We start from the raw sequence: 21,142 nt of genomic DNA on the forward strand, positions 1-21,142 counted from the left end.
AATAAGATATATACCAGGACCAGGGCTTTGTCTATGACCAGCTAAGTGCGGACGATTTTTAATGACGTCAAATGGACGAAAAATATATTCTCACTAACTTTTGTCACCAAATTTATACCTTTGAAATAAAATCACTTTCACTAAGTAATTGACGGCAAAAAAGGCTATTTTGAGGGTTTTTACAGAAAATTACATAAAACGGAATAATGGCCCCAGAAAAGCCTCGGTATAGTTGTATCGAACAAGAAAGAGCATATGTAGAAAAATAAATTAGTTGAATTCAAATATCGTTGTACTTTTGTCTCCATTTCGGGAAAGCATCATCCCGCCCTCGTATACCTATGATACATCGGAGACTTGCGGTACTTAGGTGGCTATAGTGATGGATGAGACACAATTTTCAAGTGTCTTCTCTTAGAAACGTCAAATGTTACCCCGAGCCCCCGATCTGTCGGCAGAACATTGCAGTAATTTCGGGTACATATGTTTTTATAGTTTTTCTTTTTTTATCTTTTTCTATTCATAATTTCCTTCATTTCTCGACTAGTTGTAAAAACTGTTTTGATGAAAATATCTACCTACAGTCGCCATCAGATATATCGGAGCGGCCAGAGTGCTCACAAATATCTGAACACGCCTCTATTGTCAGGGCGTTAGAGTGCGTGTTCCGATATTGTGAACAACTTGGCCGCCCCGATATATCTGATGGCGACTGTACATACAGATTGGTTCCATTTTTGTCAAAACCCTGTTCTGATGATAGGATGGGACTCATGTCGAATCGAGTATAATATTTTATTTATTTATTTATAAAACAATTTAAGCATTTACACTCAGAAATGTGAAATTTTATGATGTGGAACTGCTCATAACGATCAGAAAGGAACTCTTCAACGACGCATAGTTCATGTTTGGCGGTTTGTTCTCTTCGTTGTGTTTGTTAAGCAAGTAACTTAACTTAAAATTTCGATTTTTGACTTGGACTTGGACTCAGACCTGGACCTGGAACTGGACCTGGATTTAGGCCCCCAAAGCAAGCAATCAATGGCTCTATTATGCAGGGTGGCCCATTTAATCGGTCAGTAAGGGAAAATCTGAAACTATGAGACATACGACGATCTCTCCTTATTAGGAACCATGTCATCGATATTAGTAAAAAGAAAACTGCATTCATACATTTAAAAAAAAATGTGCGTAAAATGTATTCGAAAACTTACTATGTACTTAAAATAAATTAAGGGATATGAAAAAAATGCATTTTAATTCATTTCAGACATCATGTTTCATAGTAACATTTACTACTTAAGACCTACACAATCGATATCTAAATAGAAATAGTGTTAGTTTTTATTTTTCAAAAGGTCCGGGTGCGATTCCTAAGCTGAGTACACATTTTTTATAAAATGCATGAAAGCAGTTTTTCTTGTTACTAAAATCGATGACATGGTTCCTAAGAAGAGATCGTCGTATGTATTATAGTTTCAGATTTTCCCATACTGGCCTATCTACATGGGCCACCCTGTATATAACATATAATTAGTATGCTTTTGGAAAGTTTTGCTTACCCAGTGTTTGAGTTCTATGGCATAGGTTTTATCGAATGAAACTTCGCTAGGAGCAATTAAAATGTTGTCAAGTTAAGCTAAATTTACTTACACGTAATTATTACTTAAGAGCTGTACTTCAAGAGACATTAATTTGTACGAGACTACCAAAAGCACACTTCTGGATATTCCGAGCGCCCCAGATTACCAGGTCAAGGTCAAACCCCGCCTCACTCCCCAATGGGACTGCGTCCTCTAAATCGAGGGGTAAGCACGATCGTATATTTTTATGTCTCTCATAGTTAATACCAAATTCGTACGTGGTTGAAATAAAATGGTTGGTTACCGGATTAACAAGCTTCATGTATTTGAGACCACTATACCTAGAGTACCTAGGTTCGAGATTCGAAGATTGACAGCCTCACGTAATTTTACGATATTTTAACCCTTTTTTATATCTTCCTCGGCGTCGTTATTTATGATCTGGCGGATTCTTTACGAGTATATACTTGTTTTATGGCCTTTCGAATCCAACGACTAAAATGTAATGTGTTATGGAGCAATACTATAACCAGTTCATGAAAGTATGTTATAGCATAATGTGTCAAGGTTTAGGTAACAAAAAACCAGATACGAGCGAGTACAGTAGAATCCGTTTATTATGACTCTGCTTATACTGACCAACCGCTTACTATGACGTAATTTTACTGTGCGAAGTTTGGTTTTCATATAAAATTCTTAGTGATAAATTCGGATAAGATGACTTCGCTTATAGTGAAAAACCGCTTACTATGACCGAAAAATCCTATTTCCATGAAATTATGTCCGGTTATATTGACACATTCGCTGGTTTTCGTGGCCATCATCACGTATTTCCCTGCGAGGACGTTTGGCGCGTTCGTGGCGTGTAAGGTATTTTAGTTTTGATTCTCAGTGACAAGTTGATCTTCGTTGCAAGTTTAATAAAACTCATTTCTCACAAAGGAATTTGAGATTAATTTGGAAAACATAACAAAATTAAGAAGCTGTACAACTATGTTTTATATGACATCCGCTTAGTATGACGTGTTTGTCACTTCCCTTCGATGTCATTATAAGCGGATTCTACTGTACATCTTAAGGTAATGGGAACTTTTGAGAATAACAGTGCGGCAATGCCGCCAGGGCGGTAACCTGCACCAGGCGTGTCTCACTCCGCGATTTCGTCGCTTTGCTACAGGTAGCTAAAAGTACACCCGTTCCACACGAATTTTGGTGGCTAGCCATAAGCCGCGCGTGGCGCTGTCATATCTGTGCGGCCATATCTGCCCTGACCGTAACAGACGCGTTTTGTTAGAGAGTGCATGAGTCTTCTGTACCTAGTACTATTATTTATTCTGTGCCTGCACCTACAACTGCAGGGAATTGGGCTGAATGATCGCAACAAGCGATCGACACCCGCCTGTTTCCGACCGGGCGTCCCTGCACTACTTCTACATCTAGGTACATCGTAATACATCGTACTTCTGCTGCTGACTGTTCCATGCGATAAACCACAACCTTCTCACGGTTAATATCTACTTACACTACTAAAGGTAATTATACCATTTATTTACATACAAATAATTTATATGTACAAACAGCAACACTCCTAACTATACATCAGTGAACCTTATTACAAAAGACATAAGCTCTACTGATGTATAGTGTGTGAGCGACCTGTCTTATGTAAGCTACGTATGATGGGTAAGGTTAGGTGGGGTGAGAAACACTTGTAGAGAAAAGAAACAGTTAGAGATACATATTAAAACTAAATTAAATAATAATACTAAAAATAAAAGTAATGCTGGGAAGTGGGAGGAAACCAACCTTCGTACGCCCGACATGCAGCCGCCGGATGCTACTGCCATGACCGACTTCTGGCGTAGCATCTGGTCGGTGCCTGTCGGACACACCGAGGGGGGTTGGATGAGTGTTGTCGAGCGTGAGTGCGAGTCCATCGAACCTATGGGGGCGGTCACCATCAGCCCCGATGACGTCAGTTGTGCCATTCGCTCGGCCCAGAACTGGAAAAGTCCTGGGCCGGATTGCACAACTTCTGGCTAAAGTGGTTCCGATGCTCGCACTCGCGCTTGGCAGCACAATTTCAACAAGCCCTCGAGCTTGGTTCCCTCCCACCTTCCTTAACAACTGTTGTCACCTTCCTGCTCTATAAGTCCGGTAGTACCACGGAAGCGAAGAATTACAGACCCATCACATGCTTGCCTACACTCTACAAGCTCCTTACATCCATTTTGAGAGCAAAAATCAACGCGCACATTGTCGCAAACAATATTCTGGCTTCCGCTCAAAATGGATGTAGGGTTGGGTCCCGTGGTACTAAAGAGCTCCTCCTCATAGACATGACCATCTGCCAACAAATCCGGCGGAACAGGGGTGCCCTCTCGGCCGCTTGGATTGACTACAAGAAGGCCTATGATTCGGTGCCTCATTCATGGTTGGGGAGGGTCTTAGAGTTGTATAAAGTTGATGCAGCTTTGAGAGCCTTCCTAAGCGCGTGTATGGGACAGTGGACCACAGTCCTTCGTCAACCAGGAGGCAGGGATGACCGTCCTGGCCCGCAGGATTTTATAAGGATTGAGCGAGGAATTTTTCAGGGCGACAGTCTGAGTCCCCTGTGGTTCTGCCTAGCTTTAAATCCCCTCAGCACCCTGCTGAAGGATTTGGGACTAGGTTGCCGGCTTCGGAGAGAGGGTGAAGTCATTTCTCACCTTCTGTACATGGATGACCTCAAATTATTTGCACCAAACAACCAGGACCTGTCGGAGCTACTGAAAACCACGGAAGTCTTCAGTAGTGCCATCAACATGGAGTTTGGTGTCGATAAATGTGCGGTTATGCATGTACAGCGGGGGAGGGTTGTAAATTCAACAAATTTACAACTGTCTGAGACAATGTCTTTTAGATCTATCTCTGAATGAGAAACCTATAAATACCTTGATATGTCACAGTCGTTGGGTATTGAGGACGAGGGTATTAGACGGTCGGTGAAGGAGCGCTTTTTCAGTCGGCTCACAAAAGTCCTTAACAGTCTTTTGTCAGGAGGCAACAAAGTGCGCGCCTTCAACGCCTGGGTAATGCCCCTACTCACATACTCCTTTGGCATACTAAGGTGGACTCAGACCGAGTTGGACGCCCTGGATCGGAGGGTCCGATCACTGCTCATCACACATCGCATGCTACACCCACGCTCGTCAGTTATGAGATTGTACATCCCACGTAAGTATGGAGGCCGAGGCTTCCTAAACGCCAAGGATCTCCACAACCGTGAGGTGTACAGTCTCAGGAACTATTTCCTTAACAACGAGTGTGGGATGCATCGTGATGTGGTGGCAGTAGATAGGAACCTCACGCCGCTCTCCTTGGCAAACGAGAACTGGCGCAAACCTGTGGTACTAAGTACTGCGGATCGCAAGGCGGCATGGGAGAGTAAGGTGCTACACGGGCGGTTCTACAAGGCCCTCACGGGACCCGATGTGGACCTGCTCGCGTCGGTGAACTGGTTACGATTCGGGGACCTCTTCGGAGAAACCGAGGGTTTTGCCTGTGCAATTGCAGACGAAGTGATGATGACGAACAATTATCGGAAATATATCCTGAAGGACGGTACGGTCGACATTTGTCGGGCATGCCGCCGTCCCGGAGAGTCACTCAGGCATATCATTTCCGGTTGTTCTCATCTTGCTAACGGCGAGTACTTGCACAGACATAATCTCGTAGCCAGGATTATTCACCAGCAACTTGCTCTTCTATATGGCCTTGTGGACCGCGAAGTACCGTACTACAAGTACTCACCTGCGCCTGTTCTCGAGAATGGTCGTGCCACGCTCTATTGGGATCGATCTATCATCACTGACAGGACTATTGTAGCCAATAAGCCTCATATTGTGATAATAGATCGTTCGCAACGTCGGGCCGTGCTCGTTGACATCACCATCCCCCATGATGAGAATCTCGTGAAGGCCGAGAAGGACAAGTCCAGTAAGTACCTAGACTTGGCTCACGAGATAACCGCCATGTGGGATGTTGATTCGACGATCATTGTCCCGATAGTCGTTTCAGTGAACGGTTTAATAGCAAAGAGTCTCGACCAACATCTTGAGAGACTCTCGCTAGGTGGTTGGATCAAGGGACAGATGCAGAAGGCGGTGATCTTGGACACGGCGCGGATAGTCCGCCGGTTCCTCTCTCTGAAGCCCTGACCACCAGTAGCTTGGGCCTTGCTCCGCTGCTGGCGGCACCCTAGGTTAGGTTTTTTATAATGTGTTTATATGTATTTTTTATTGTTTTGTAAGTGTTTTTATATTTTACTTTTATCTACATATTATAAAAACCTAGCCTAAGAAAAATGATGAATAAAGGAAAGTAATGCATTGCATAAATAAAAATTACTCAAAAATACTTACGTAGAAGGACTTCCCTCATATGGTTTGTCTTGCGTCGATCAAAATAAATTTTGTTTCTCGTTCCCCACCTAACCTTATTATTATTGCCTTTTAGTTTCCCTGGAAACATATCATTCAATGCTAAAGTTAGCTGTTATATATGTTATAGTTTTAATTTACTTGAAAACAATAGTTTAATTTGAGCGGCTTCGAACAAGCTGCTAGTTAAGGTGCCGTGGAGCCGCCTGCGACCGAACAACTTCATCGGCTCTAGGTGTCTATAAACGAGAGCTTTGGCTTTACACACTTCAGTCGGGACCGACGAATGAACTACCAATTAATTACGTTTCGGTTCGGCACAGAGATCGTGTATCCCGATATAATTAACGGACAGAAAGGAAGGATACGAGTATACTTACTCAAACTTTACCAACATAGTTACACAACAAAAACAATAACGGATCTATGTTTTCAGCAAGCACGTCCGCAAAATGCTGCAGACCATTCGATAATTACTTAATAACGTGCAGGAATGTACAAGTTATCTGCAGATATAGTTGACACCCGCCCCTGCAAACAAACTTCTATGAAGGCCATCACTATCACTACTAACTAACTAAGCTACCCAAGGTAAGGTGTGTTCATTTTCATAATACGGATTTCAAATTCTAGGTTATTCTTCACATGGTTGAAAATCAAATGTCACCAATGAATGACAAGAGGTTAAGCAGACGGGGTTCAGGCGTGGGGGCGACTTTCAATCAACGTAACCTCGTTAACAGGTCCGGTCCCGGTCGTATCTACTTATTAACTATAACCATTCGCAGGCATAGGTAAGTCATTTTGCAGTAGGTACTCTTTCCATTTAGAAAATCAAATTGAAAAATTGCGAAGTTTGCTTTCGTTGTTGAATGAATGAAATTGGCGTGTATACATTGTTTGTAAAAATCTATCTCTCTCTTACTTCTTTTTTATTAATTCGCTTTTGGACTGGCTGGAAAAATACTGCATTGCGCTTTTATTTCAGTATCGAAAATCCGGCCGACGCTGACTACCCATAACTGCTACAATTGCGGTGTTGCCACACACGTTCAATTAAAAAAATATGTTTTATTAATATACAATAGGGCCATTTATCAATTAAACATAGATACATGGGAAATAGCAGAAGGAACAGAATAATTAATACATCATCATCATCATCATCAGGCTATATTAGTCCACTGCTGGACATAGCCCTCCCCTAAAGAGCGCCATAGCGCCCTGTCTTCAGCTTGCCGCATCCAGCATCTGCCTGCAGTCTTTCGCAGATCGTCATCCCACCTGGCCGAAGGGCGTCCTACACTACGTTTGCCGAGTCGCGGTCTCCACTCAAGAACACGTTTCCCCCAGCGGTTGTCGGTTCTTCGTGCGATATGGCCAGCCCACTGCCACTTCAGCTTGCTAATTCTTTAAGCTATGTCGATAACTTTGGTTCTCTGTCGAATGTATTCGTTACGAATCTTATCCTTCAGAGAAACTCCGAGCATAGCTCTCTCCATAGCTCGCTGAGCGACTTTGAACTGGTGGACCAACCCTACCGTGAGTGTCCATGTCTCGGCTCCGTAGGTCATGACGGGTAGGACGCACTGATTGAAAACTTTTGTTTTCAAGCATTGCGGTATGGATGACGAGAAGACTCGGCGTAGTTTCCCAAACGCTGCCCAGCCCAGCTGGATCCTCCTCTTGGCCTCCTTCTCGAAATTGTTTTTACCTAACTGTAGAATCTGCCCGAGGTAAATATATTCCGAAACGATTTCGAGAAGGTGGCCATTTACGACTATCGGTATTGGATCAATGTGGCCATTGATCATGACTTTAGTTTTATCCAAATTCATGCCAAGACCGATGCGTCGCGAGGCCGCAGCTAGGCTGTCCAGCATCCGGTTCAGCTCCTCTAGCGACTCCGCCACTATGACTATGTCATCTGCGAATCGTAGGTGTGAGATGTAGTCGCCGTTTATGTTAATGCCCTTACCTTTCCAGTCCAGCGTCTTAAACATATCTTCCAACGCGCTTGTGAACAGTTTCGGGGATATAACATCCCCCTGTCTCACCCCTCTGCGCAATTGGATAGGTTTAGACTGCTGACCCTGTACTTGGACACTCATGGTGGCGGCTTCGTAGAGACATCTCAACACCTCGATATAACGATAGTCTATTTGGCATCGCTGTAAGGATTCCAGAACAGCCCAGGTCTCGACAGAGTCAAAGGCCTTCTCATAGTCCACAAAGGCTAGACACAGGGGCTGATTATATTCTTCGCACTTTTGTATAATCTGCCTCACTGTGTGAATGTGGTCTATGGTGCCATATCCTCCGCGAAACCCTGCCTGCTCTGGCGGCTGGAACTCGTCGAGTCTCCTGGCGAGACGGTTTGTGACCACTCGTGAGAACAGCTTTTAGACGTGACTCAGGAGCGAGATGGGTCTGTAATTTTTAAGGAGGGTTTTGTCCCCCTTCTTAAAAAAGAGCACCACCAAACTCCCGCTCCACGCCTTTGGAGTTCTCTCACTGTGAAGGACGGCGTTGAAGAGGTTCTGTAATTCCTGTATAACAGGGGTTCCTCCAGCTTTCAAAAGCTCTGATGTTATTCCGTCCTCACCGGGGGCTTTTCCATTTTTAAGCTGCCTCAGAGCTAACACGATCTCGTCTTGACTGATGTCTGGCAGTTCGTCGGTGTAATGGCGTGTCAGGGTGGCTCTGGAATCATGATCGTCTCGTTGGGAATGAGGGGCATGTGCAGCATATAACCGGCCATAGAAATCCTCAATCTCGGCGGAGATCTCCGGCTTCGATAATACGGTCCTCCCGTCGCGAGTTTTAAGCTTCGTCAGGTGGCTCCTGCCAAGCTGCTGAGTGAATACTTTGGACCCTCGGTTTTGCTCTATCGCCTCTTCAATGAGGCGTGTATTGGAGCTCCGAAGGTCGCGCCGTACCATCTTCGCTATTCGCTTGTTCAGCTCTGACGTCTCCGACGAAGTCGCTTGGGTAGTTTCCCGTCTTTTTGTCGTCAATCCGAGGGTCTCAGCCGAGAGTTTGGATTTCTTGCCAGTCTGCTGCGTTCTGCAGAATTTGACGCCCTCGTCCCTCAGAGTTTCGATCAGATTATGTAGGGTCTCGTCAGCGTCATTGGTGGGTTCCAAGGCAACAAATCTATCCCTGAGAAGCTGCTGGAACTTCTCGGTACCCGCCATAATTTGGATTGGGTTAGGGCGGAGCGTGGACTTCATCAGACGGTTTCTTTCAAGCCTTAAGTTGATATTCAGAGAGCCTCGGAGGAGTCGGTGATCAGATCCGGTATTGAACCTGTTGATCACTGAGACATCTCTGAATATGTGCCTGCTATCCGTCATGATGAAGTCGATCTCATTTTTAGTCACAGTGTCGGGGCTTTGCCATGTCCACTTCCTTTGAGGCTATTTCTTAAAGAAGGAGTTCATTAAGAACAGTCCCTCTTTCTCAAGAAAGTTGACAAGCATTTGCCCCCTGTGATTCCTAACTCCGTAACCATGCGGGCCTATCCGGGATTCGTTGCCCGTCTGGGTTCCCACCTTGCCGTTAAAGTCCCCCATAACAACATTGAAGTGGGCCTTAGTGGTGTTGTGCAGGGCTTTGGATATGTCTTCGTACATATCCTCCACTTCATCATCAGAGTGTGCCGAGGTCGGTGCGTAAACCTGAATTACCTTCATGCTGTAGCGCTTGGACAGCCGAAGGATCAGGTACGCTACCCTGGTCGAGACACTGGAGATTTCTTCAACGTTGTTAGAGAGGGCCTTATTGACGAGGAAACCTACGCCACCCTGGGATGTTTTATCACCCTCACGATAGTAGAGAAGATGGCCCGACTCTAGGGTTACGGTATCCTCCCCCTCTCTACGGATTTCACATAACCCTAGAACATGCCATTTAATGTTCTCTAACTCCACTTCCAACTGCGCTAGATGGTGGTCAAGCCTCAGAGTGCGTCCGTTAAACGTAGCCAGGGTCAAATTTTGTAATGAATGGCAGCCTAACGTAGCCCGGGGATTCTTAGCACCCCTTGCCTCGCCGTTACCGTGGCCGCTGCCATGGCCAGGAATAGCTTGGCGGCCGGGAACTAGGGGCCATTTTCGTTTGGCGTGTGTTTTCATTTGGGGGGTAATGCCCATAATCCCCACGCTGGGCATGCGGGTTGGGGATCGCAGTTCAGTAATTGTTCTGCAGGGGGCGCTGCTGCCCACCCCCTGGTTATGTTTCCCTTAGTCGCCTTTTACGACACCCACGGGAAGAATTGGGTTGGTGCTATTCTATAGGCCGGCACCACACGGCAATTAATACCTCCCGCGTAAATTTTGCCTCGGTTTTAAAGATTTAAGTGGATACATTATTTCATGTCTTGCCATGTTAAGGGTTAAGAAATTCGTTTAATCGTGAAAGAAATTGCGGTATTTCTAACTCCATACAAAACAGCCTGTGTAAATAAATTATAACAGAAAAATAAAATATTCGCATTATTTTGAATACTTACCTAAGTACCTATATTTTATGGCCATCATTGAATCATTATTAGCATTGAAATATACCTCACAATGGTATAAATAACATTATAATTATGTGAATAGAGCAGGAGCAGCTAAAAATTTTCAAACCAACCCTCGTATTTTTATTTAGCTGCCTATTATGCACTCTCGAAGTACTTAAACAAATAACTCTTAATTTTGCTCACTGTTTTGGCTTGTTTCGATTTGTTGTGGTGAGGTGAAACTTAATATAGTTGCGTGTTTAAATCAAGTCTGTGCCAATTTATTAACTAAGATGCCGATTTAAATCTAGCCTGTTAGACCTCGAGCGGGCCCGACCTACAACTGGGACAAAGAAAGATAGGTACGTAAATGATTTAACAACTCGCAAATGAAATCACACTTTTCAAGCGTAATTACATAAATATGTTTTGATACAGTAACAGACGTTTAAATATGAATAACGCCATTATGATTTCGCTATTTATTTAGTTTATTACGTATTAAAACGTAGCCTACGTGATATATTTGAACTAAACATTTATTTAACTTATTTGAACATATATATCTAAATATATTTTTATATTTTCTTTATTACTTTACAGTCTTTACACGGCTAAACGGGACTATCACTGCCACGTTCGCTCTCGTAAATCGATCCCATAAATTAAGTTATTATAACTTTAGTTTATGAAAGCACCCTAAGCCTAACAAAGTTTCTGCATTAAGTTTTGTATCAGTAGGTACCTAATGAGTATCAAGGAGGCTCCATTCCTAAAATAATCTCAGGTTCCAAAAGAGGATCTCATCATAATCGAACGCCGGAAATCGCATAGTATCTTTGTTTCCTAAACAATTAGATTATGGTCGAAAGTAAGTACATAAGTCTACATTTTATTTTTTGTTTTGGTATTTTCTAATGAATATACTGTGTTTACTTTTTATAATAACGGGCAATGGGGCTGTTTAAAAATAAAAATAAAATATTCGAAAAATTTAAACTTAAAATTAATAAATGATTAATTCAGCCTATACGTCCAACTGCTAGGCACAGGCGTCCTCACATGCACGAGAGTGCTTGAGCTATACGCTATAGTCCCCACGCTGGCCAAATGCGGGATGGGGACTTCACATACTTACACCTTTAAATGTCTTCGCGGTTCTATTGAGGTTTCCTCGCGATGTTTTTCCTCGCCGAAAAGATATACGGCTACCACTAGTTTGACACTATGACATATTCGCTAGCAATGCATCTCACTCGAACTCGCATACTACTGCGAGCGAGATGTATAGAAAGTATGTTACGCAGAAGTACTCGAATATGTCAGTTTGACATTGCTAAGGCAGTCGTTGTAAGGCTACTTAGTGATATAGTTTGTTTTTAGCTTTAGAAAGAAAGGGAAAGCGATCTTGATAAATTTTTAATTGAAAAACGCTTTTTAAAAATCAGTAACTATTAATTATGAAGCAGAAAAATATAAATGATCGTATTGAATTCATGATTGTTACATATTTGCCGTGATTTATTTTTATAACGTGTTGTTCAATAAAAAGACACATCAAGATTGTTTAAGTACCTTATTTCTAATGCTAAAAAAAACTATATACTTATAGCTATATATAACTTCTGTACGAGTAAATAAATGGTATAAATACCTTCAGTAGGTGTAGTCTGTTGGCTGGAGTTGATTCTCGGCCGCTCTTCCCCAGCGGCTATGTGTTTGGCCGTGCGCCGGACCACCGGCCGCAGTTCCTTGTCGGCCTCGTTCGCTTCCTCTTCCTCATACTCGTAATCCATTTCTGAAAAATAGATAATATTAAACTTACTGCGTATCAGTAGGTACCTATAAATTTACCTTTATAATTCTGAGTATCAGTACCTATAGAATCACCTCGAAAACTTGAGCAAATGTTGAAAAACATAATGTATAGTTGTATCATTTGTGGCAAGCACTGCTTATGATAGCATTTTTATAGTCTACCGTTGCATTTTTATGTTGCGAATATCCGCATCCGCGGAACTTTGCATTATATTCCAAATCCGCATCCGCATCCGTATAAAATCGATGCGGAGCGCGGATGTCGAACAAGTCGGTAGGTACAGGAACTTCATAACGGCGGCGGATGTGCTAGGTAATTTCATAATTACCTATAACGAAATCGTCTAAGATTGGGAAAAGTCGGCCAAAATGCTCAAATACTACACGTTTCGATTTTTAAACAAAAATTACTAAAATGTAATATTTGACGTTTTTTAGGTACCTAAGCTTGACATCCGGGTCCGCGGATGTGAGCTTTTAAATATCCGCATCCGCGGATTTCAAAAAATCTGCAACTGCAACATCCCTGGTCTATACCGTGTCATATGTCACCCTCGCACATACTTACTTAGATAATTGTGAGAGAGTGACGTCCACAATTCCAGACTAAGAAAGCGCGACTATCTTAGACCCGCAGGTGTTATGAACTTTATCCACAGGAAATTATAATGACCAGAGTATGTGAACTGAAAATACTGAGATCCAACTGCAAAGTTTCGTGCACAAATTAAAAGTTGAAGCCGCAGAGAACGAAGTATTCGTTTTTAGTGAATTGGATGTATTTGAAGACAAGTTTTCGCAATAATAGTATTTTTAAGCACGCTTTAACTAGACTCATATACATAAAAAACGTACTTAGGAGTTCAGAGAACTTTAAACATGTCGGCGTGAGCTGAAGACGATTCACGAATATTTTATGTTTAAATCTTTTTTTTGTAGTAGTAGTAAATAGTAGTAGTAATTTATTTATAGTACACAACACAGGTTTACATAATATTTACAGATATAAGTAAAGTTACAAAGAAAAAATTTTATAAGTAGATCCCGCCAACTTATTTCGTGACCTATGTGAAAGATTACCTACTCATACATGCGAAAGCTATCTAAAGACGCACATTTAAATAGAAATTAACAAATTCTCAGTTTGACGCACACCAACATAGGTATCTATAACGTACTTATACGATTTTTTGCACATTGTGCAAGGTTTTAACCGAGGGGTAAAGTTACTGAAAGGCTAGTCCAGACTTCTATGTACAGACACCACCTGCCGTATTCGAACTTCAAGATATTCACAAGAGACGACACGTACTAGATCCATTCTCGATACGTTATAGTTTAGATATCAACTAGTTCTCTTTTGCAGCGCAATTCGGGCAACCAATGTCACTTTTAAGGGGCCCACTGATTAACAGTCCGCTGGACGGTACCAAGTAGAACAATATTTTGACAGTTCCGAACAACTGACGTGCCGATACCGTCCGGCGGACTGTTAATCAGTGGGCCCCTTAACGTTAGATAGAGTAAGATATCTATTAGATGTGAATTGGATCTCTAAGTCATATCCTGTGGAAATCGTTCAAGAGTATCTCCTGAATCGCGCAAATGTCAAATTTGACAGGTTAGATCTTAAACATATCGTTATCGTATCTTGGTGATCTCTAAAAGATATCTAATAGATATCTATTTCAAAATCCGAATCGGGCCCCACGAGTCAACGACTCATCGCGCCTCAAAAGTTATAAAGAACACGACGTCTAGGTATATACAAAATCCTTCCATGTAAAAAGCGTTAAAAATTACAAGTCAAAAAGTTCACTACCAACGAACCGTTCTGCTCTGCGTGTACGGTGACAAGGGCACTTTTATTTGCTGTGCGCGTGAATACCAGAATCATTGAATGCGCGGAGCGGTGTCAAAATAAAACCGTGGTATAAACTTACAAAAGGCTTAATTGAACTGGCGGCGGCGTGTAAATGGATTACAGCATATATTTTCACAATAAAAAATATCATTTTCCCTCTGAGTGAATTCATTTACCTGGCGGATGTGGACATTAATGGACATAGAATAAAAATACATTGAAAAATATAATACATACTTTACCTACGTCATACCTACCTCAGAAAGCTCCACATTTCATTGTATATTTTTACTTTTCTAGATCTTTCTCACCATTTTTAAATACTAACGGGCACGTTTTTATTTTCGGACATTTATATATTCATACAAGATATGTTTCATAATAGCTACTTTCACATAAAATTGACGAAAAATATACGAAATACTGAACAAACTATCGGCGCAGTGTGAAAAGTAACAGTGGCCCGACGGCCTTTAACGAGCTACTAACAACGCAATGACAGCGATGTACGCAGTTTGGGAGTATCTTTAGCAAATTGTTGACGTGTATTAGGATCAGTTACACCAAACTGTTCGTATCGTTAAAGAGTTCGCTAAATTTTAATGCATAGAAAGTTTCATAGTAAAGCGCCGGGGCGCGCCGGCTGACATTGATCAGTCTGTCAAATGTGGTTGGTGCAACTAGCCCTTAATGTTCCAAACGGGCGCCATATGTAATGTTGAAGGCACTACGCTGATTTCCGCTAAGTATAAATAACCAGGCCAAATATATGTACACGCGCAGCGGAGGGTTTCCCACCTGCTACGATTCAAATGACTCAAGATTCGTAGCACAAGACGCGACCTACGAGCTAAGCACCTATATACGCTCTCGTAGCGTCTACTTCGTAGCCGCGCGCGACTTTATATTCGTCTCATTGGCCATTGACCTCGTCTGCTTCGGTATCGAACTAAAAGAAAACTGGGTAAATTTAATTATTGTATTAATCACCTTTATACACGGTGTTGTAATACGCTGTTTTGTAATACACCATTTTTTTAGGGCCTCTTGCACCATGCCACTAACCCAGGGTTGAGCGGTTAAACCGTTAACCCAGTGTCAAATTGTACTGGTAACCATGGTAACTCCAGGTCTGCAGCACTGATGTTGTGACTCAAATGGGACGGGGTAAATGTGCTATTACACAAGTTGCGTCGTTTTATTGTTTCTAAATCAATTATTAATTGATTTCAAAATAATAAAAATAAAAGTATTCAATTTATTTGATTGGCTTAATACGCTTATACCAACTTAACCTATAATACACATATGTGACGCCAGTACTCTTATAAAGGACCTATGTACAAGAAGCGAATACGACAGGGATAGTTACTTAAGCCTGACAATTTAATATCCAGAAATAGAGACATGTGCAATGTCATTGTCCTTCTCAGATTGACGAGATAGCGAACAAGAGTTACATTCACCAAACAGAGGTGTGAGATAGCTAGCATTCATTCGTGGAGCTGGCGGCGAGGCGGAGCGAGCGAGGTTGACTGAATTGCCGAAAATCGATTACACGCGGAGACCCCTCGCAGGTCACTTCGCGCTCGACGAAACCGCCATATGTCTGGTATCGTCTTGGATCATCCCATTCGTTTTTCGTCAAGTTCTTAAATTAGTCCTATTCTGCTTTCGTCACTCATTCTACATTGAAAGCCACCGACGATTGTGACGAATGTAGAATGAGTGACGAAAGCAGAATAGGACTAATTTAAAAACTTGACGAAAAACGAATGGGACGACCCAAGACGATACCATATGTCTTACTAGGTACTAAACGTAATCAGCGGCGGTACCATGATCGCATTTTTATCACTTGTTATGTCATGCGTCACTTTCGCACTTACATACTTGTTAGAACGAGACAGGCATAATGGCAGATGATAATAAACCGACCATTTTAGCCCTACTGATAACAGCGCTGTGCTATGAGTTATAAATACTTAGTCATCCTATGATTTCCTATATATACTTATACAGGGTCATTTTTGGGCTGTGTGATTTCGGAGTTGTTCCCATAGAAAAAGTTGTTCATAATGGCCTACCTAATCACCTCGCACAATATGGCTAACGGTCCAAAAATGACCCTGTATATATTAGATAGTTACTCTCTAAAGTAAACTATACTATAGTTCGTTTCATTTAGCATTAGAAAAAGACTACGCGATGGTGACGCTTTTTAAAAATGACTAACTACTTATTACTTATGAAAGCAAAATTATGTAAATAATCGTATAGGTATGAATCATAATTGTTACATACTTGCCGTGACTCTTCTCAAAGGTGTTTTTAACCGACTTCCAAATCTCAAAGAAGGAGGTTATCAATTCGGTTGTATGTTTTTTTTTTTCAATAAAGAGACACAACAAGATTGTTTACCTTTTTACTAATGCTGAAAAAACGAACTATAGCCCCAATAGGGTTTAGTTTCCCCTCTGGCTCAGAAATGAGATGGAAGTCGGTATTGTAAAGGCACAAGTGACGTTAATTCCTTTAGTCATTTATGATCAAGTTGTGAATAATGATGCTTACAGAATCTAACCGCTTAGATACGATTTTGTTGGTCACAACTAGGGAATGCAATAACAGGCCAAACTTCATGACCGGTTTCGGTTACGGTTATGCCCGAAAAATAACCGAATATTGGTTATAATCGGTTGTGGTTATTTTCGACAAAAAATGATAAAATAACAATGAAGTCTTTAAAACATTACGAAAACGAAGGTACAGTATTAGGGAATGTGAGTATAAGTCTTCGTTTTTTGATAAAACACACAAAATACAGTAAAAGTAAAATATAACCTTGGACGTGATACAATATTCAATAAAAACATATCATAAATAAGGGAAGTAATACTTTATTATTAAAGTACACGAATGACAAAAAAAATATAGCCGCAGGCGTCCCAGGCAAAAAGGCAGGATTTTGTAGTCATTAGATGATAAAAACATAGAATTTAAATCATAAATAAATAACCGAAAATACCGTAACCGGTTATTCGAGATTCCAAAGGTTATGAAATTTTGTCAAAATATTATTTTGGCGCTGGTGGCCTAGCGGTAAGAGCGTGCGACTTGCAATCCGGAGGTCGCGGGTTCAAACCCCGGCTCGAACCAATGAGTAAGTAAGTAAAGTAAGTAAAACACTTTATTGTACAAAAATCAAAACAAAACAGGAAAAATAACATTGGTCATTAGTACAAAGGCGAACTTATCCCAATGAGAATGGCAATGAGTTATTCGGAACTTATGTACGAAATATCATTTGATATTTACCAGTCGCTTTTCGGTGAAGGAAAACATCGTGAGGAAACCTGCATACATCTGCGAAGAAATTCAAAGGTGTATGTGAAGTCCCCAATCCGCATTGGGCTAGCGTGGGGACTATAGCCCAAGCCCTCTCGCGCTCGAGAGGAGGCCTGTGCCCAGCAGTGGGACGGTATATAGGCTGAGATGATGATGATGATGATTCGGTTATAACCGAATATTTCGGTTACGGTTATAACCGATTTGCATTCCCTAGTCACAACCGGGTCATTAGCCCTTAGCCCCATTACGTCTCGTTTCCGGGATGTATATTCCGGGATACTACATTTATTTGTTGTTAGGAAAGCCGCAACACGGCACTGTGCTTACAAGAGTTCTCGCAAAACACTTCACCCAGAATGAAAACCCTCGTGGTGGTTGGATATATTCCGGGACCCAATTAAGCCCCATCTTACATGGAAATTTGTCTACGGTCTACCTATATAATAAAATATAAATAAATATTATAGGACAATTTAAAACAGATCAATCTAGTCCCACGGTAAGCTCAATAAGGCTTGTGTTGTTGGAGACGCCATGTCTAAAATTTTCGGTACAAAATAGTCTGCCGTTTTTGGCGGGGGAGGGGCACATCAAATGTATAGGTACGTCATGTCAGATAAACGTCAGTCCATACATATGGTTGACATGTGGTTGACCATTGGCCGCCTATTTTCGACAGAGGGGAACGCCTGTTAATGGCGGCTCCATTGTTAATTACTCCGAGGTTGTGGGTAATAAAACGGCACCAAATATGAATACTAGAGATGCCCCGAATAGTGAATTTGGCCGAATACCGAATATTCGGCCCCTCTCTCGGCCGAATACCGAATATTCGGCATGACTTGCGAACATTTTAAGTCACAATTATTGTGAAAACTGTTCGCCATCAAAGCACAACGTTTGCTAAGATATATTTTTATGTTGAACAGAAAAATTAATGAATGTAATTTGAGTCGTTCAAATCAGACCCATGATAAAAATAAAATATTTTGTAATCAATAAATGCTCAAATACGTGCCTTCGTATTTAACTACTTTCCAAGAATAAGTACATTTTAAATATTAAATAAATATATGTACCTAGTTTTTGGTATTTTTTTTGTGTAATTTTTCTTTTTAGGTAGGTGCAACAGCAAATATTCGGCAAACTGGCCGAATAGGCCGAATAGCGAATAGTTGCCGAATATTCGTGGCATACTACAAACTAAAACAAAAAATTTTAAACCATTAAAATAGGGAATATTACGCGAAACCCTAAGTAGGGGCTTGTGCACAAATCACGTGAGGTTCGATAGGGGGAGGGGGGGTCACGAAAAAAATCACGATAGTTCACGTTGGGGGAGGGGGGTATAAGGATACCTGACGTGTATTTTTTTCTACAGTGAACGAAACTAAGAAAAAAAAAACCTGCCACATGAGTAGATACCTTTTCTTGGTTTCTTTAAACATAAATCTTCACTCGGCACTTCAAAATAGCGAGTAAATTTAACGAAAATAGTAATATAAACAAGATTTTCTATATACAATAATATTTATCTTAAAGGACCCCCGCAGCAAACATAGGGAAAAAGTGGTTTCAGTTAAATTTCACGAAATTTTAGTATGATGTTAATTTGGCTCTCCTGATTATTTCTTTGTATGGGCACAACTCTCTCAGAAATATACTTTCAGATATAATCAATATTATTGTTTCATACAAAATATGTGTTTGTTAACCATTATTTACGTAATTCCTTCTCTTGACAGTTGTTGGCTGCACCTTATAACGTCAATAACTGTCAGTGCGTGTCATAACAATATATCGATTTTAGAAAATATGTCACGTAAATAGAAAAATATATACTTGATTATTTCTGAAAATATACTTCTGAGAAAATTGTGCCCATACAAAAAAATTATCAGGAGAGCCAAATTAACATGATACTAAAATTTCGTGAGATTTAACTGAAACCACTTTTTCCCTATGTTTGCTGCGGGGTCCGAAAGAAAAAAATTCAAAAAAATACACGTGAGGTTGTGTGGGGGGAGGGGGGGTAATCAAAAACCTCACCAAATATCACCAAGGAGGAGGGGGGCTCAAAAAGTAGCCGAAAACACCTCGCGTGTGCACAATCCCTAGGGTGCGCCATTCATTACCACAATCCATCACAATTTGAAGGTCTACCGCGAAACAAGAAAATCAAAATTACGTTCACTCCTGCATATTCGTGTAATAAAGAGGCAGTTAACTAAATTTCGATTTTCGCGTTTCCCGGTAGGCCCTTTGTAAACAAGCCGCCTTGATGCATCAATTATTTTTGATAACATGATAACTCAAAACACAGATTAAGGCGCAGTATGTGTATGTAACATTACTCTATATGAATGTGTATGGTTTACGATAGGCACTAGTGCTGCACTCTGGCGGCAGAACATTGCAGTAATACCCCCTATTCTAAGGGAAAGCTTTTTCGATTTGATATATAGCCGGTGTAATGACGACTAGTGGAATGATGATGATGATGGTGATTGAAAAAACTAATCTTTGTCCTTTTCCGGGCCTCATACTATCTCCATATTAAATTGAATCTAAATCGGTTCAGTAGTTGATGCGTGAAGAGGTAACCGTCAGAGAAGACAGAGTTACTTTCGCATTTATAATATTACTAGCTTTTGCCCGCGACTATGCCTGCCTGAATTAGTTCCAACAGAGAGTAATTGTAGCGCCTGGATAAAATCTAATGGCAATAATTGAGCATAATAAGCCTAATTAATTATTATGCTCAATTATTGCTAATCTATTGTTTACTCCAATTAACAGGCAATTTATTAATTTTCTCATTTCACTCCTAAAGAGGATGAAGGGGGATGCCCTTTTCATCCTCTTTAGGAGTGCCTTGCGACATAAAAACTATCCTATGGATTTCCAAATTTAAACTAAATCCTTTTCGCGGTTTAAGCGTATAGAGGCAACAGACAGATAGACACTTTCGCATATAATATTAGTATGGATATAGTAGGGATGTACAGTCACCATCAGATACCATGATATCATTATCTGAACGGCCAAGATGTTTACAAAACATATCTGAACAAGGTATGTATAATGTATATACTATCAAGTTAAAGTGATTGTTTAGATATTGTTAGGCACCTTGACCGCTCCGACATATCTGATACTACACCTATATGTATTACAAACATACCTACAATTGTTAAAATATTAATGCACATTGTTTAGTTATGTAGGTATATACTTTTTTTAGGATTTTATGGCACGTACGTCATACGTCTACCTACTGTCATAAAAACATTTGATACAAATAATTTAATAATGGTATTGTATCAGTAGCTATATTGGTTGGACTGCCTGTTGTTACCTCTATCCAGTTGTCTTTGTTTATGTTACTTTACATTTATTGTAAACCACGAGAGGTGTGCAACAAAGATTGTCTGTTTTACAGAAATTCCTTAAATATTTGGCGAATGTAAAAGGTAGAGTATTTACAAACCCAATGCGCTTTACTGTTTTTTTAATATTATTGTAACCACTATTTCTCGGAAAGACAAATGTTGCCTACATAATAACACAGTGATGTGTGATTCTGATTATTACC

At 40.9% G+C, this 21,142-nt stretch overlaps 1 protein-coding gene across 1 annotated transcript in view; it reads right to left on the minus strand.

Annotated features, from left to right (window-relative positions):
- The window catches only part of LOC134679322 (uncharacterized), a 76,425-nt gene that overhangs the window by 43,767 nt on the left and 11,516 nt on the right, over positions 1-21,142 (minus strand). Inside the window, exon 2 of the mRNA XM_063538227.1 lies at positions 12,169-12,312. Within this exon, the coding sequence (XP_063394297.1) occupies positions 12,169-12,312 (144 nt within the window). The remainder of the gene's footprint in view (positions 1-12,168; positions 12,313-21,142) is intronic.

This window comes from Cydia fagiglandana, chromosome Z, assembly GCF_963556715.1.
Source record: "Cydia fagiglandana chromosome Z, ilCydFagi1.1, whole genome shotgun sequence".
Classification (NCBI taxonomy): Eukaryota; Metazoa; Arthropoda; class Insecta; order Lepidoptera; family Tortricidae; genus Cydia; species Cydia fagiglandana.